This window comes from Sorex araneus, chromosome 5, assembly GCF_027595985.1.
Source record: "Sorex araneus isolate mSorAra2 chromosome 5, mSorAra2.pri, whole genome shotgun sequence".
NCBI lineage: Eukaryota > Metazoa > Chordata > Mammalia > Eulipotyphla > Soricidae > Sorex > Sorex araneus.
Window position 1 is genome coordinate 75,321,772 of NC_073306.1, and position 14,919 is coordinate 75,336,690.

At 40.6% G+C, this 14,919-nt stretch overlaps 1 protein-coding gene across 1 annotated transcript in view; it reads right to left on the minus strand.

Moving 5' to 3' along the window:
- SELENOF (selenoprotein F) overlaps positions 1 to 14,919 on the minus strand; it is a 29,976-nt gene that overhangs the window by 14,028 nt on the left and 1,029 nt on the right. Inside the window, exon 2 of the mRNA XM_004603305.3 lies at positions 8,718 to 8,885. Coding sequence (XP_004603362.3) covers positions 8,718 to 8,885 — 168 coding nt within the window. The remainder of the gene's footprint in view (positions 1 to 8,717; positions 8,886 to 14,919) is intronic.

Consider the following 14,919-nt stretch of genomic DNA (forward strand, 5'->3'; position numbering starts at 1 on the left):
TTTACTGTCTTCAGCAGTCCCAGTGAATAAAAACTCTGAGCTGATAAATGCCTCAAGGTTAACAGATATCTTTCATTGTCCCTGTGATCAGAATGGCTACTCTGAAATTTCTCAAGGTTTCAAATGACCACAGATCATTGTTTTTTATTTGGACCATATATCTGAACTACCTATTTGGAAAATCACTGATACCTGGCACCCACAAACCAGTTAAATGAGAACATCAGGGGTACGATCTGGCATCAGTATTTAAATTATCACAATGTTTAAAGCTCCACAAGTGACTGTAATCAGCCAGGAACGTGAAGCACTACTATGAGTTACACTCAGTTATTAAAGAGACAAAACTTCAAAACGATGCTTTTGCCACTGTGTGATAGCCTGAGCAAATTAATTCCAAAAGTTAAAGCACGTAAGGATCAACTAAAGCAGAAATACTGCAACAATTATGTGTGAGTAAAAGACAGAAGGGAGGTACACAACTAGGTGACTCCTATTCCTTCTTGTCATGATAGTATCTGTCTTGAGAGGAAATTATAAACAGGCACGTAACATCTATTTAAATTAAATTAGGAGCTAAAGAAAGGAAAGAGCCTGGAGAGGGCTCAGTGGGCCGAGTGCATGCAAAGCTGGGCATTCCGGAGGCCGAATCCTCTCCTGGCACCTCAAGGTCCCTGGAGTACTGCAGGGACAAGGACACCCTCATCCCCATCCACACACAGAGTGAGATCCCCAACACCACTAAGTGTGTGGCCTCCGCCACCCCAAAATGAAATAAAAAGAAAGGTAAGAAAATGCTGGGGAAACATTTCCATAAAGATATAATCACTATTCTGCTAACAAAACTCCCATCAACATGTATGAAATGAAATGAAATCAGCACAGTCTGAATTAGTGATTCCAAGGATGAAATAGGAAAGGAAAATAACAGTACTTCTTTCAATACTATGAGGAATACAATCTCTTTATATAGGTAAAACAAATACTTCCATTAGCAAGACTGAGCTGTAGTAAGATTTTCACTCTAAACCAAATTATACCCATAGATATCCCCCATGCATTCTTCAACTAGCATGAAAATGAAAGGTCACCAATTGGGAGTAATATCAACATTCAATTTCACTTATACTGAGGAATCCTCACACGATGAACAGTAACTTAAGAGGAGCCTTGGAGAGCTAGAACCGGGCTTAGGTACATGCCTTGCACCGCAGCCCACTGGTTCATTCTGGTTCCATCTTTGGCTCCACAAGGTTCCCAGAGGATGGCAGGTATGGCACTGAGGTCCCTGCACACAACTGGGGCGGGCTAGGTAATTCCTGATAACACAAGGCCCAAGCTGAATCCTCAGGTCCTTGCACTGAACTATAAGTTGCGCAGAAGCAGCCACACCCCCCCTCCAATAATCATAATAACCGAACCCCAAAATAAATCTCCCCCAAAGACAACTCAAGACAATGTCACTACATTTTTTGAGGTCAAATACCCTAATCAAACAAAATTACCCAAAGTTATTTTACTTACTTTTAATTTTAGCTTACTCTAAAAGCTTACTAAATAGATATAAAACAAGGCCTTCAATAATAAGTTGTGCTTTCATAAAATTGTTTTAGAAAAAGGTAAGCTATAAAGTAGTGCTCAGTAGTGAAATTCTCAACGCCTTTTCATTCCTAAGTGTTTGAAAAATAAACCTATTTTCCCATTAAAAAATTAAAATGCAGCCCAAAATATGTTGGAAAACCTAAACTTTAAATAGCTTCAAAAACTGAGCACGATGGTGTAATAAAAACTGATTTCAGGGCCGGAGAGGCAGTCCAGAGGTTAAGGCGCTTGCCTTGCATGTAGCAAACACAGGTTTGAGCCCAAGAACTGGGGTGAGCAGAACTGGGAGTAACTTCTGAGAACAGCAGAGCGTGGCGCAGGCCCCCAAACAAACAAAAAGAAAAAACAAAAACAAAAAACAACTAAAACTAATGTCTAAAGAGAATTCAATTCTTTGTGTTAGTATAGCTGTTAACTACTGTAACACCGAATATCAGTTTATCATACTAATATGGGAATTGGGGAGGTAAGTGGGAAATGATAATATAGTACTCACCCATGCCAAGGGCAAGTTGGCATGGTTTTATTTAATATTTGTCCCACCCAGCATGGTGCTCAGGGGACCAAGTGGAGTGCTGGGGATCAAAATTGGGTCAGCTGCCCACATGCAAGGCTAGCACCCTACCTGAAGTACTGTATCTCCTGTGCCCTGTCTTGGTGATTTTTATAATGAACTTGAACTGCTGCCATTCAGATCTTTAAAAAAAAACAAGCTTCTTGGTGTATGTTGTCACAATTAGAATAATCTGTTGAAGACATTTATATTTGTTTCCTTTGAAGAAATCAGCTCATACATATATTGATGCTGTAGACAAACCACACAAGGGAAGTTATTTTAAGCCACTGTGAAATTTCTTTAGTGACTACAATTTCACGCACAGTTAGCTTAACCTCCATTTCATCCTTCTGTGTTTCACACACTAGTAGCATTCTGCTTCTGATAGGCCTAGGCTGAAGCCTAAAATTTGCCACCACCCTGAATAACACTGCTCAAATTGACTTCAAATTACTCTGAAACTGGCTAAAGAATTTCCATCTAAATTGAAAATAACGTTTTGATGTTCTTTTACCAGAATTAAGAAATCTCATGTGACTTATTTAAAATTTGCTTGTTTGTGTTTCAATAAAGTGAAATTTAACTATTCTTTTTTTCTCTTTCTTGTTTTTGGGCCCTACCTGGTGCTGCCCAGGAGTAACTTCTGGAATTGCTTGGGGGAGGATATGAGGTGTCAGGGATTAAACTGGAACAACCACATGCAAGGCAAACACCTGAACTATTTCTCTTGTCCCTGTTAATATCATCATCATCATCATCATCATCATCATCCCGTTGATCATCAATTTTCTCGAGCGGTCTCAGTAATGTCTCCATTCGTCCTAGCCCTGAGATTTGAGAAGCCTCTCTTTACTTGTCCTTCCTAACAGTGCTGCATTGGAGGCTCTTTCAGGGTCAGGGGAATGAGATCCCATCATTGTTACTGGTTCTGGCATATGAATATGCCACGGGGAGCTTGCACTGTAGCACTGTCGTCCTCTTGTTCATTGATTTGTTAATATATTCTTTAAAAAATACCAACTTGGGGCTGGAGTTATAGTACAGCAGGTAGGGCGTTTGCCTTGCATGCAGCTGACCCGGGTTCAATTCCCAGAATCCCATATAGTCCCCTGAGCATTGCCGGGTGACTAACCCCTGTGCATCACCAGTGAGACCCAAAGAGAGAGAAAAAAAACCCAAAACTCACAGAAACTATAAAAATCTGTGGTAAATTGAGTAACAGACTTATTAACTTCAAATAACAACTAGTAATGGAATTGGTGTTAAAATTATTATCTATAATCCAAAGAGGACAACCTTCAGAAAGTAAGTCTGATGTTTTATTTATATATACTTCAACTTCTTACTGTAATTTTGCGATAGTTTTCCTATTAACATTTTGAGACAAGAGGCAAGAAAGTATGAAGGATTAAACACATGGGGCTGTGGAGTACAACAGCCAAGATGAAGCCAGATTCTACCACTAACTGCCGAGAACTCTGGGCAGACTATATCCAGTTTTCTCCTTTGCTAAACAGAGACAACAGTATCTAGAGTTGATGTAAGGATTAACAGTAAATATAAGTAAAACAGGCTAGCACAGCTGAGCCAATGTAATAATCACAACAAAATGAAAAAATCCTGCAGTAATTCGCTACTCTAAATTCTGGGATAAAAATTCAGTTCTTTCAAAAACAGAGGAAGGGGATGAAGTTCTAAATAACCATTCATGTTAATATTATCTCTGTCTCTCGCTGGCTCAGAATGTATGAAAACATGAAGACACACATGAAGCCACACATACTAAGTTGACAAAGTCATGCTAGCTAAGGTGGAAGGAATTAAAATATATTCTTTTTCCTCCTTTTAAAATATGTTTTTATTTAGACAATGTGATCTGCAATTGTGCCCATACTAATTTTTAGACATACAATGTTGCATCATCACTAATCCCACCACTAATGCTTATGCATGGGACCAGAACTATAATACCGAAGCATGGGAACCAAACTATAATAACTAATATTAATAGTTATATAATATCTAACTATACTCTTAAAAATTTATTTTAGGTACAAGTTAGGGCCACTTGTTTGTGACTAGTGTACTACAGTCATTATTGCATTAAGTTTTTATAATATTATTTGAAACAGATTTTTCAGTGAAAATAAAAGCCCTTCATTAAATACCTGTGCTGCTGTTTTCCAAAACTAATATGTGTACAACTAGATGAGCTGCAACCTAGACTTATACATGTGAATGAGACCCAGATATTCCAAAGTTCAAACAGATGTCTTCTCAATCTGTAACTTAAAAAATATCATTTGAGATCTTCTGCAGAATTTTCTTAAACCGTTGAAACTTGTATTAGATTAATACGTAAATAAGCAGAAGTGTCAACAGGAAAGCGAGAAATGATTGCGATTAATTTGATAGCTCAGGGACCACTGTGGTGCCAGGGATTTCAAACTACGATCTGAGCTGCATGCAAGACAAGTGCCTTACTTCCAATGTTATCTCTCTGGCCCCTTCTATTTTTACTTTTTGGTTTGGGCTATACCCAGGGGGGCTCAGGGCTTATTCCTAGCTCTGGTGCTCAGGGATCACTCCTGATCGGGATGACCAGCAGGACAGAATCCAGGTCAGCCATATGCAAGGAAAACTGCCTCAAGTGCTCCGGCCCGTTTTTATTTTAAAAGCAAAATTGATGCCTCTGCTATCACCGGCTAATTGCAGCCTATTACATCAGGAATAAGCATTCCTAAACAAACAAACAAAAAACAGATTTCATTTATATGGAGCATGCAAGAACCAAAATGAAGTCCTGGCAACAACATTTTTATTATGTGGCAAAAATGTTTTTATGTAAGCTATGATTTTCCTCTTCTACAAAGAATATATTCACAGTTATTCACATATACATATGGTCATCTCTAAGTAATTTTAATGTATTTGATACAAGGCACTAGCATATACATATATGTACATATATACTAGATGTTTTTGGCTGGAGCGATAGCACAGTGGCAGGGTGTTCACCTTGCATGTGGCCTACCCATGCTCGATTCCTCTGCTCCTCTCGGAGAGCCCGGCTACCTACTAAGAGTATCGCGCCTGCATGGCAGAGCCTGGCAAGCTACCTGTGGTGTATTCGATATGCCAAAAACAGTAACAATAAGTCTCACAATGAAACGTTATTGGTGCCTGCTCGAGCAAATCGATGAGCAACGGGATGACTGTGACTGTGATACTAGGTGTTTACTTTATTAATTTATTAGCTAGAATTTTAATTTCAAAATAAAGCCTAAGCCACAGCTGAGATAGGAGAAAACGCTACACATACTGCTACCTGTGGTCATGCATCAGTAGTATAAATGAGACAGATTGAATCAAGTATTACTTTCACACTTGAATGTGGCTTGCATCTAAATGCAAGCTTGTCCAATATGCCCTGCTTTTATATTCCCAATAATATTTCTATGTAATTTCACTATGTTTTGGTTCCACTAGGATTAAGGAAATCATTCACTGATATTGTAGAACAGCGTGATTGAGAAGGCTTCATTAGAAGCAGGTACATCTTAGAGGTGAGAGACAGGGAATTAAAAGAACAAAATAACCCCCTCCCAAATTAAAAAAAAAATCCAACAGTGGAAATACAAAAATATAGTTGGATATAATAATCATCTTTACCTTATTAATTGCAAATGTTAACTCGCAACTTGTCTGCTATTATTATTGCACAAAAACTGGTAATAGGTATCAAGATACCACACACAGATCAATTAAGTGAAATTCTTTTATTTTTCAATTAAAGAAAAAATAATGAAAATAATGAAAAATTCAACAACAAAATTAACTGAAGAAGTAGGAATCCAAATTTGATTCTGCTAAAACTATAACACAAAATTGGAGTAGGACAAAGGGTTCCCGAAAAAGGAAAAGAAGTTAACATTGCTTTTATATACATGTGGTTTACAGTTCAGGAACAGCAGAAGGCCAACCTCTCAATTATTTTGCCACTGGTCACAAAGATGCGTGTATGTGTGTATAATTAAGACTTCATCATAGGGGTGGGAGCAATAATACAGCAGGTAGGGAATTTGCCTTGCACACAGCTAACCTGGGTTCGATACCTATGAACCCCTGAGCCTCACTAGGAAAAAAGCAAAAAACTTTCTTATAATACAACTCTTGCTATCTTGCTATTTAATTCTTATAAGCCTGCTGTCTAAGGAATAATAATTATTGGTTCAGTAGGAGTATGGGACCATAACATAGTAGCTCAATGATAAAAAAGTACTCACACAAATTTTTCCAGCAGTTTCTGGTTTTATTTTTGGGCTATACCCAGTGATGCTTGGGGGTTGCTCTTGGCTCGGCACGGAGGAACCACTCCTGGTCGTGCTGCGGGGACCACATGGAATACTGGCGGGATAAGTCCAAGTCTGCCACACGCAAGGCCTTATCCGCCTAACTATCTCTCTGGCCACGGGAAATTATTTTGGGTGTTAGGCGGGGGAGTTTGGGCCACATCCGGCAATGCTCAGGAATTACTCCTAGCTCTACACTCAGGAATTATTCCTGGTGGTGCTCAGGAGACCACGTGTGATGCCGGGGTTGGCTGCATGCAAGGCCAGTGCCTTACCTGCTGTACTATCTCTCCAGCCCCAGCCTCCAAAATTTCTGATTATCTCATCAAAGATCAAACCAAATTAATAAAAGAAAAGGTCATAGTAACTAAATTCTAATTAAAAAAGCAAAACAAAACATTTATTTTAAAAAGGTAGAAGAGGCAAACGAAGGAAGTTAACACCCAGTTGGGGGTAAGGTTTATTAAAGGAAAAATAAGTAGCCAAGACATACCTGTAAGTTCAGGGAAAAGAGATCAAATGGGTACACCCTACATTCTAAATCTTAATTCTACTTAAAATCAAATTTAAAAGACGTTAGGCTTCAATTACATGCAATGGAGATTAATATATCATAGAAATCTTCTAAACAATAAAATGTATTCTTGGTATGTGTGAATCTATGAGTTTAAAATAGAAGACTTTGACAGTACATTTTGTGACAATGAGAACACAAATGGCTAATATTAAATAGTGGATAAATCTAACATGTTAATTTTTAGTTTTGGAGCCACATATGGTGGTACCCAGGGGTCACATCTGGCTTGGTGCTAAGGCATTTGCTCCCTGGCAGTGATCATGTGGTACTAGGGATCAAATATATGATCACTGAATACAAAGCCTGTGCTCTAGCCCTTTGAATTATTTCCCCAGCACCTGAATCTAGTATTTTTAAGTCTGTTTACTTATTTCTCTTTTTCAGAGCTCTAAATATGTTAGAAAAAAATACTACCAATAAAATGAAGATATAATTGCTGAGAGCTTTACAAGCCATAATTCAGCATGTACAAATGAGAGAATATTAAAAGGACACAGTTAAAAGATGCTATGTTATTTTTTTCTCAGTACAACATGGGAATCTCATTAAATTAGCTGTATGTGGATAATATGTTTTCAGTAAGGCTTATAATTTAAAAAAATCAAAGGGTTTTAATAAAAAGAAAAATTTTAAAAGTTCACTATTAATCTGAAAACAGAGTGAATAGTTTATTGCATAATTGAACCTACCTAATTTTGGTCATTTCCAGGTATTGAAGGTGATGTTAAATGTTTGAAAGTCTTAGTAACAGGTATGTAAATTAATAGATGGAATTTATTGTCTGTAATTATGTGTGCAGCACTTGGCTCTCATTTCAAATTTCCTTAAAGACTGGACTTTGATTACAAACAGATAAAAGCATTCATTACTTGTCCTTTGGCTTCACATGGCAGGAGTTAATAATACTGGAGAGAATTAAAAGCACCCTACAGTGACTCTCCAACTCTAACATAACTCTTTCCTGGTAGCCATGATTGCGGGTATGCAACTCCTTTTTCTTCTTTCCTTTTTGCTTTAATTGCTCTATTACTAGCCAAGAAGTCGAGCTTCTGAAAAACTAGAGGCTTCTTTACTGTTTACTATGTATTAACTTTTGGTTTTCTTTTTTTTTGGGGGGGGGGGCTTATCTATTAACAGGACTGAAGCGATAGCACAGCGGTAGGGCATTTGCCTTGCACTCGGCCAACCCAGGTTCGATTCTTCCATACCTCTCGGAGAGTCTGGCTAAGCTACCGATAGTATCCCACCTGCATAGCAGAGCCTGGCAAGCTACCCGTAGCATATTCAATATACCAAAAACAGTAACAAGTCTCACAATGGAGATGTTACTGGTGCCCGCTCAAGCAAATCGATGAGCAATGGGATGACAGTGCAATAGTGCAGTGCTATCTATTAACATCGCAGGGCTACATTCTGCTCTGTGCTGCACAGCTGCAAAGGGGACCAAGAGGTGCCAGGGCCTGAACCAGGGCCTTCTGCAGGCAAAGCATGCACTTGATCCAGAGTTACCTCTCTGGCCTCGTTAAACAATTTAATATTTCACCTCATTTCAAGTAAATCATCAATGACCAGCTGCTAAATCATCAATGACCAGCTGCTGGACATAAAGACATATGCCAGGAAACAATACCTTTTTACTTTCAAATTGTGCTTCTTCTTGACAGCAGCTTCTACAGTCAGGATCCAACTGAAGCAGGTTGAATTGTCCCAGAAGATCACAGGAGCTACAGAGCAGGTTGCTGGAGTATCCCAACTCTCGGCATGCCACCGATGACAACTCAGCTCCAAAGGCAGGCACCTGAAAATCAAAGGGGAGAAATTACACTTAATTCCATTCTTATGTTAAAAAGCTTTCAAATCAGGAGAAACTAGAATTGTCAAAATCAAACACATTGGAGAAGAGTTTCTGAAATGTTCCATTGAGGCATTTTTTTTTTCCCTTTCTGTTTTTGGGCCACAACTGGCCGGTGCTCAGGGCTTACTCCTGGCTCTGCAATTGGGGATCACTCCTGGTAATGTTCAGGGGAACATGTGCGGTGCCAGGAATCAAACCCAGGTCAGCTGCATACAAGGAAAATGCCTTACCTCTGGTCCTAGACACAAATTCTTATTTTAAAAACTCTATAACCTTATTATGAATTATTGATCCTCCCAGACACTTTCACTTTAAAGAAAAGTTAAGAATCTGTCATTTTTGGGGAAAAGAGATAGTACAGCAAGTAACATTAACTTCAGGTTCCTATCACAGTCCACAGACTCTACATTCATATCCAGCAAGGAACGCATGAGGAAGGGGATAATGTGGTGGAAAGAAAAAGCACAGCAGAAATCAAACTTTGGGGGTTTAGGGTACTAACTTAACTACTTAAGATATGTAACCTCTCCACCTCCCAAGCTTTCAGGCAAAATAACCTCCCTAAGCTTCCATTTCCATGACAAAGCAAGGAGTAAAGCTTCCCACACTGAATGTAACAGAGATGAAGATGATTTATGCAAATAAGTCCATCAGAACAGAAACAAGTGTTTGCTAAGTGTTAGTTCTTCTCTAACATCTAAATGAGTGTGGTGTATGTCATCTGTCTAAAGCCTATTTTATCCAGCAGGCATGTGATTCCATCTTCTGCCACCTCTCTAGGTATTCTAGTTCATCAGTAATGCAACTCCTTGGAATATTCAATTGCAGTCATTTAAATTTTTCTCTATTCTTCTTCTTTTTTTTTTTTTTGCTTTTGGGTCACACCTGGCAATGCACAGGGGTCATTCTTGGCTCTGCACTCAGGAATTACTCCTGGCTGTGCTCGGGGACCAAGTGGGATGTTGGGAATCGAACCCGGGTCAGCCGCGTGCAAGGCAAATGCTTTACCTGCTGTACTATGGCTCCAGCCCCTTCTCTTTACTTTCTGTCACTTCATAATTATTACTATGTTCTCATTACTTTCTTTTTTTGGGTGTGTGTCTCCTAAGCAGTGCTCAGGAGGACCTTCCTGGAGTCTCCATTAAGGACCTGAGGGTGCTACACTTGGGCCCTGCAGGGGTGCTGGTCGACCACAGCTAGGGCTCAGCAGCTGCATGCAAATCATTTGCCTTAACCCCTGTACTCTCTCCTGTAGCCCTAGTCTGGTCTCTGATTAGACTGAGGCTGCCAACATTCACTAAAAGCAAAGACATTCAAAAATTGTTCTGCTCTATTTCTCTTTGCATAGCTCTCCCTCTTCTAAGCATCTCTACCTGTTGCTGCTTCTCCCATTTCTATTTTCTCTCTCTTCCCGTCACAAACATATTTTAGACTTTCTCACTCTAAATCTACACATGTGACTGTGGCTTTATCCAGTATTCATGGCTTTATACAGTTATTTATAGAGAACTCCTGAGTCTTTTCCTTGAGTGTCAAGCTTTCAAGGCCACAGATTATCTGACACCTAATTAAGATGATACACAGGCACAAAAACCCCCAAATCCCTAACAGAAAAACTATTCTTCAAAGATCTCACTTAAGGCTGTTTTTTCTTTCTTTTTTTGTTTGTTTGTTTTGGGCCACACCTGGTGGTACTCAGGGATCATTCCTAGTTCTGCACTGAGAATCACTCCTGGTGGGCTCTAAGGACCCACACTGGCTGCATGCAAGGGAAACATCCTACCTGGTGTATTTCGGCTTCAGTCCAAGGCAGTGATTTCCCACCATTGGTCCAGGACCACAGCTGATTCACAAGTCTAAGGTAGATAACCAATGTTCTACCTAAGTACTGGAGTATACAAGGACTGGGGCTCTGACAGGGCCTGGCCACAGGCATACAAAGATTGAAAACCACTGAGTATTTTAGCAAAATGACATTTTCTCTGTCCATCTAGATGCCCGTGTCAATGAACCCAGCTGTCATCTCACAAGCAAGTTGATAACTATGCACTCTTAGTTAAATTAGAGCTACTTAGACACATTCAGAGGGGACACTAAAAACTACACGTCTAATCTAAGGACTGAGAGGCATGATTCAACAAAGTAGGAGCTAAGTCTTTTAGCAATATCAGTAACTAAACTACAAGGTGCAAAGACGAGTCTTCCCTTTTAGCTAATGGTCAGATTTCAAAGAATTGACTTTTGCACCATGCAGACTACTTATTCCACCTGGCCTTTTGCTCCCTTGAGCTGTGAAAGACAGTTTTTTAAAATTTTTTTTTTTGCCACACCCTGTGATGCTCAGGGCTTATTCTTGGCAGTGCTCAGGGGACCATATGGAGTGCTGGGTATCAAATCTGAATCTGGGTTAGCTGCATGCAAGACAAGAACCCAAACTTACTGTACTGTATCTCCGGCCCATAAGTGGAAAATTTTAATAATAAATTACTGGTAATTTTTACAAGTATTATTATAACATGAACATATTATAAATGGAGGTTATAATTATACGGGATCTAAGAGATAGCAGGGGGCTTGGTTAAAACACTGGTCTTGGATCCTGCAGACCCTGATTCAATCCTTGGCACTGCATATGGTCCTCTGAACACTGCCATTGGTCACTGCACACAGCCAGAAACAGCACTGGAGCACTGTTGGGTGTTATTATACAGACCCCCCCTACTCCTCCTCCACATACATTATAGAGCAATTAGCAGCGTATAAACCAGGTTGGTGATCACATTTCACAATAGTAAATGGTTGGTCTTATTAGTATTTTTGATAGAACAGATGGGGCAATTCTTCCTCCAGGCAATCGATTTATGTTATGAAGCTTTCCATTCAAATGTTGTTCATTATCAGAAGACAGTAGGCAACCGTAGCTGGGTGACAGAAACCTCCCACTAGCTGCACGACTTTTAACAAATTCCTGCTGTGACATAGGCCTATTTTCCTCGTGTTCCTTGAGGTTTGTATAAAACAGACGCATTAACCACACTGTGCCTGGGGCACACTTCAAGGAAGATGTCAAACGGTCAGGGCCAGGGAGGAGTACTTTGAATGCCCAAGGTTAAAAGTCAAATCAGATCTCCTCAAAGGTTAGTTTTGTTTTTAGTTTTGAACTTGCAGTGCTTGCTGCTGACTGCATGCCCTTTTCGGCGCTTACATCCAACTGGCTTGTGGTGTGAGGCACTGAACACATAACAGCTATCAGGCTCACACTACAAGCTGTCAGAATTGTGCTGGCACAGGTGAGACCCTGGGGTTAGAACTCATGCTCATGTATGTGCAAGGCAGGAGCTCTAAACCACTGACCTCTTCCCGAGGGCCTTAAAACTTGAGTTCTCAAGAAGAAGATCAACAATTCAACAGGCAGAGTTTACAGAAACCCAGATCTTTTCGAGTGGCTGAGGCTGATGGCCTACTGGATGTATGTAAGTTAGAATACTCTGCCATATGGGGGCTATTTTCAGAAAAAGAATTGAAAGTTGATTCCTGTCCTAAAAAGTTTCAGTCTAGTAGCAGTAGTATGGCAGTACTAGTTTCTAGGAGGTTTCTGAAAGCAGAGTACAAGAAGCCCAGCCCACTTCTCAAATACACTTTCAAATGGGCGTATTAATAATAAAGACACAGATCTGTGAAGCAAATTAGAATACAGTGTTGGAAGATTCCCAGCCAGCCTACCATGTCCAGGTTTCAGAGCATTGTTTGTGGAGTCCTTGATCCATTCATTAAATATTTCACTTTTAAGTCACATACCGAATCATATTATGTTACTACAGAGAACAGCAAACAGGAGAGATGTGTCCTTTCCTACAGAGCTCCAGTCAGCACCATGAACTGTGACAGGAGCCTGTTAGGTAAAGCGCTGATTACCACTGGAGCACACTGAAGATGCAACGCCTGGGCTGGAAAGAGTATGGGGGTAAGGAACTTGCCTTGCACGCAACCAGTCTGGGTTGGATGATCCTGACACCGTATGTGTTCCCCAAAGCAATGCCAGGAGTAAGCCCCGAGCACAGCCAAGTGAAACCCAACCCTTCCCTCCCATCAAACAAATACTCCTCCCCTTGGAGTTTAAGGAAGCATTCCTAGGCTGAAGAGATAGCATAGGGGATGAGGAGCATATGGGTCCTATGCGCAGAGCCAGGAATAGCCCCTGAGCACAGCCAGATGTGTCACAAACAACCCTTGTGTGCCTGTCACTCCCCTCTCCCCCCAAAAAACAAAACTTTGCTAGGGGAAGGTCATTTCTCAGCTGTGAACTGAAGATCAGGGGTATGCAGTGTAAGAATTTTATTTTTGTTGCTAGGCTAAGAGAAAAGGAGAGAGGAGAACTGAAGCTCAGAGGCAGTGTCTGAGCAGCAGCAACACCATGTTCACAGGCGTGGTGAGGGAGAACATAGAATGGATATACTAAAATAAGTGACTCTCCATTCTCTATCTCTCCCATTTCCTAACCCAGTGGAGTTAAATGCTGACAACGAAGCCTGGATAAACGACCAGTACTACTACAACCAGGGTTTGGTAAGATTTAACTCTAAAAGCAAAAGGGCAGAAAAGAACTGTACCTAAGGGAAGGATGCAAGGATGGCTCCTCTGGAGTATGGGAGAGGGCTGGTATTTCGGTGGTGGGTGTGGCATGGTAACACAGTACCCCTAACACATGTAAATATTTATAATCTTGTAAATTGCTTCCTCATCAAACAGGACATTAAAAAAAGGGAACAACTGAGACATTTTCTTTTCCTCTGGTTTTGCATAGCCAACAGCGCTTAGGTATTATGCGGTGCAGGGGATTCAACTTGGTGCTCCCATACGCAAGACAAGTGCCTTACTGCTGAGTTACACCCCTGGGTGTTAAGAGTTTAGCGAACATAGAATTATGTGGATGCACTTGGATTTGGAGAGCAAAAGGGAAGAGAATTATTTTTTAATTTGGATTCTGTGAAGTCACTGCTGGACTGTTTGTACTTCTTTGCATGTGACTCTCACTTTCCCAGGCAAAAATGCAGTCTGTTTGGTCATTCCTCTAATCTATACTAGTCTTGGTTTGCTCTGACAAAATAACACACACTAGAAGTAATATGCATGGCTTCCAAGGGTAGGCTTTAATGGAATTTTGCTCTTTGGAATGCTGCCTGCGGACGCCATGGTAAGACAACTGTCCCACTGGGAGGAGGCAAGGTGTAAGGAGAACCAAGTCACCCTTGCCTGACAGCACCATCGAAAGTCATCTTGACTTTGAGTTCAGGCAACTTACAACCTCAAGAGAGCTAGAAGGAAGAGGCCAGAGAACAACTGAGTCACTGTTAATCGGATTCACAAAATGATGAGAAATCATTAAGCCATTCAACTTTTCTACAGTTACATAACCTTAGATAACTGAAACCTTTGATAACGGAAAGTCAAGAGGTAAGAACATGGAGAGAGGGCCAGAGTGCTACTATAGAGGGTAGGGTCAAGTGCTGTCTTGCATGTAGGATTCAATACCCAGGCCCCCATATGGTACCCAGAGCTAACACAGGAGTGATCCCTGAGTGCAGAGCCAGAAGTCCTGTGCACTGCCGGGTGTGGCCTCCGAACAAAAAATTAAGTTCAGAATTAAACTGATATACTGGTGAAATAGCACAGCGGGCCGGGCATTTATCTTACTCCAAGTTGATCCGAGATCGAACCCTGGTATTTCTATACGGTCCCGGAAGTGCCTCGTTAAGCACTGAGCACTGTCGGGTGTGGTCCAACTTCTCAATACGCGGATGTAAGAACGGTCTAAAAGTTCCCAGCACAACTCCCATTTAAAAAAGTTCTATTACTCACTGGCAAAACACGCACAGCAAAGTTCTCAGGAGTGAACCGGTATTTGTTTCATGAATGAAGCGAAAATCAAGCCAAAAGTAGTCTTCCCTCAAAGATTAGGAACCATCTGTTCTACTAA